At 36.7% G+C, this 3,525-nt stretch overlaps 1 protein-coding gene across 1 annotated transcript; it reads left to right on the top strand.

Annotated features, from left to right (window-relative positions):
- Positions 1-2,001: 2,001 nt before the first annotated feature.
- On the top strand, positions 2,002-2,793 carry LOC143867440 (putative inactive poly [ADP-ribose] polymerase SRO1). Its single transcript, XM_077376086.1, has one exon. It carries the CDS (start codon positions 2,002-2,004, stop codon positions 2,791-2,793), a length of 792 nt encoding a protein of 263 aa, XP_077232201.1.
- The last annotated feature ends 732 nt before the right edge of the window (positions 2,794-3,525 follow it).

Genomic DNA, 3,525 nt, shown 5'->3' with positions numbered 1-3,525 from the left:
TGTGCCCATAACAATCAAGTAATACTACTACTACTGCTAATAATAGTAATAATAATGATGATGGCGGCGGCGACGATAATGATATTCTATTTTTTAATTTTTTTTGAAATGGCCAAAATTTATATTAAGGGGAGGGGCGAGCCCCAAGACCGACAAGGTCGCAAAAACATGAAGCTAAAGAACACAAGAAGGTAGATCTTGTATTATGCTAATAATGGTAAAAACCCAATATGAATGTTGAAAAATTATAACAACAATTATTTTACCTATTTTGATAAATTAAATGTTATTGGATGTTTATATCTTTTTTTTTCAATTGATTTCTTTTTTCTATTTGCATTTTTTTATCTTTAACTGCCAGGATCGTTAAATAACGATAATCCTCCTTGGCAATTATAACATCCTATACATTGTTGTTTTAATCTTTGATCTTACTATACTTGTTTTAGAAAAGGGTGAACTATTTACTCTTGATATTTAATGGTGACGCAGACGTGTAGCCTAATCCTATTTGGAGAAAAATTAACCTCAGATCGAAAGTTCAAAGATCGTTCGAATCGGGTTCAAAAATTTTAAAATTATGACAAACAGTAACATAAAGTTAATCTGATCATTCCGAGATATTTCAAAATAATAAAAAAACGTCGCCTAAATTACCATGAGACCCTTTATAATTCATCGAACAAGGCTAGACTTAGACGCCCAACATTCGTGCACAAGTAACACATCTTGTTTTCAGGCAAATTTACTAGGCTCTTACTCGACATACAAGGCTATTAGGTGTATGCATAGTTACAGAGTTCAAATTAAGAAATAAATATGCGAGGAAAATGTTCAGAAAAAATTAGAATTTCAAACGTAATGAAGCATTCTTGAATATATTAAAGTTTGAGTTTTTTTTTATGATGCATTATTATGAAACATGTGAAATGTTTTGAATTATTCATGAACTTCTTTTTTCTCATGTAGCACATAAAAACTTACAATTGTTTTTTCAAATTTTTCAGTTAATGGCAAACTCTAGCAAGGTGTGTTGGCCCTAGCAGCACTTACCGATTTGGCCACAACTTCATTTGAAATAGAAGCATGAAAATTACTCATTGAAGCACCTAGCGAGAGAGAGAGAGAGAGAGAGAGAGGTGGGGTTGGGTTGGGTTGGGTAAATAACTCATTTTTAATTAATTAGCTTAAAATAAATGAACAAAATGGTGGTCAAATTCTTATTTTTAATGAGCCTATTTTGGAAATTTCAGTAATGAAACAAGGGCAACTTTTCGTCAAGAAAAAAAATGGTAGAATGGTAAGTTAGGTAACATAGGAGTGCAGTCTGGAAATCTATTCATCTATATAATCACATTGCAGCCAAAAGCCTCTGTATTATGCCATGAGGAGCCAAAAGCCGTAGAGTAACACATTCAACTCCTCTCATCTCTCCTCTCCCTGCAACTTCTTCTTCTTCTTCATCCTCTCGCCATATAACGAAGATCCACGGTCACCCCGGCCCTTTGTTTATCATCGATTATCAACCCCTCTGTTTCAACTCAACATCCATAATTTAAATACCCAAGAAATCCCCTCTTTGCTAACCAATTCCTCCTTCAAATTATATCCTTGTTACCGATTCTTTTAACACCTCAAAATCCAACCTATTTGTTGTTCTTTAACCCATTAACAGTTCTTTCATTCTCATCATATTGAAAACTCCCTTTCTTGATTTCAACAGCCCATTAACCTTGTGTCCCGTCTGTTTCCAACACCCTTTGCACGTGCCTTTTCAATTTTTTCACAACCCTCTTGATATCAAAGCTTCCGCTATCCGGCCCTACGTCATCATCATCATCATCACGTCCCTTTTCATTTTTTTCACAACCCTCTTGGTATCAAAGCTTCCGCTATCTGGCCCTAAGTCGTCATCATCATCATTGCCATCCCTCCTCCGCCTCCTCCTCTTCCTCATTTCTCTCTCTCTCTCTCTCTCTCTCTCTCTCTCTCTCTGAAAAAATGCAGCCAAGTAGTTCTCTTTCTCCGCTATTTCAGAATAAAGACCGTTTTGAAAAAAGCGCCACTCCAGCGCGAATCATGTTCTACTCACACTCAGAATGGTCTGATTACCCATACGATAACTTCCAAGTACTCAAGATGGCTTTTGTTTCAGGATTTCCTTCCACCATTTTGGAAATCCAAAGCCATCGTTACCTCATAGATTTCCTTCGTATGCTACAAACTGATTTGACTTCTGGATCAGAACGATCCATCGCTTGGATCGATGTTTCCGGGAAATGTTTCTTCCCCTGTAGTGTTCATCAACCAATTGCAGAAGAAAAAGGAGAAACTCAGCCCCCAACTTCCAATAGACGGGTTCGTATCTCCCAAGAAGAAGAGGATGTAATCCCAGCCGTTGATGTTGCGTTTATAGTAAAGCTAGATTTCAACTTAATAGGAATGAAGCTGAATGAGGAGAGTGTAGATTATAAGAAGATTAAGAATATATTTATGAAGGGGGTGAGGGAAATGGATAAAAAGGCGAAGGTGAGCGCTATCCATTGCTGCTTGTATAAGGGGGCCAAGAGGGTAGAAAGGTTACAGGAATTTCGGAGATATATGAGGTTGACTGAGTTACTTCGTGGGGATGCCAATGTTGCTTATGGATGGTATGGTGGATCGCCACAAGCTGTCGAGAATTTTATTTTGCACGGTTTTGGAGAGCTGGAATATGGAAGATTGCATGATGGGTCCTCTTCCAAAGTTGGAGCCTATCTATATCATGAAGACTATTCTCATGTTGCAAGGTAACCAAACCCTAATTTTATTAGGAAGCTTTCTTTGGGGAAGTGACATATTCTCCCCACTTTCTTCCCGGGACCACCAACACTTTTTTACGCTCGAAAGTGTGGCCCAGGGTAGAAAAGGGGGTGAATATATCATTTTCAGATTTTTAATTTTGCTGATCCAAACTATTCAGATGCTGGGCCCAAACGTCTTGACCATCGAATAGATCAATTTCTATTGAAACCATCGATTTTCTGAGGCAAGGCCCATTCATAGTAAAGCCTAGATGAACGGTTTGGACCACGAAAACAATGGCGGATCCCACTTCCCATTCATATCATTCTTTAGATACTAATACATGCAGCCATGGCATGATTCATATTTTAATGGTAAGTTCAAATTAATGTGATTGGAAATGTTTAAATATTCATTATTATTATTATAAATACAAAGCCCCTCTATGTAAAAATTGAATAGGATTGGTTCAAGTTATATCTTTTCATGTATAAAACAAATAAGAAACTTTAGAAATATTTTCCTTTCCAAACTTTTCCACACAATTCCTGCAATCCAAACAGGCCTAAGGGCATGTTTGGGAAAATATTTCTCTTGAAAATGCACATTCCAAGATTTGCTTAAGAATTTTAACGAAGATTTTAAAATATCAATCAAAGTTTTACTGTCTGCTTCAAACCAAATGTTAGATAGGCAAAATACTTTACAGTACCTCAGCCCATCTAACATACTTCTAGTCTA

The sequence above is a fragment of the Tasmannia lanceolata genome, unplaced genomic scaffold (assembly GCF_043159265.1).
Source record: "Tasmannia lanceolata isolate RefF3 unplaced genomic scaffold, GAP_Taslan_0.1 ptg000240l, whole genome shotgun sequence".
In the NCBI taxonomy this organism is placed as follows: Eukaryota; Viridiplantae; Streptophyta; class Magnoliopsida; order Canellales; family Winteraceae; genus Tasmannia; species Tasmannia lanceolata.
This window is presented reverse-complemented; position numbering and strand designations above follow the sequence as displayed.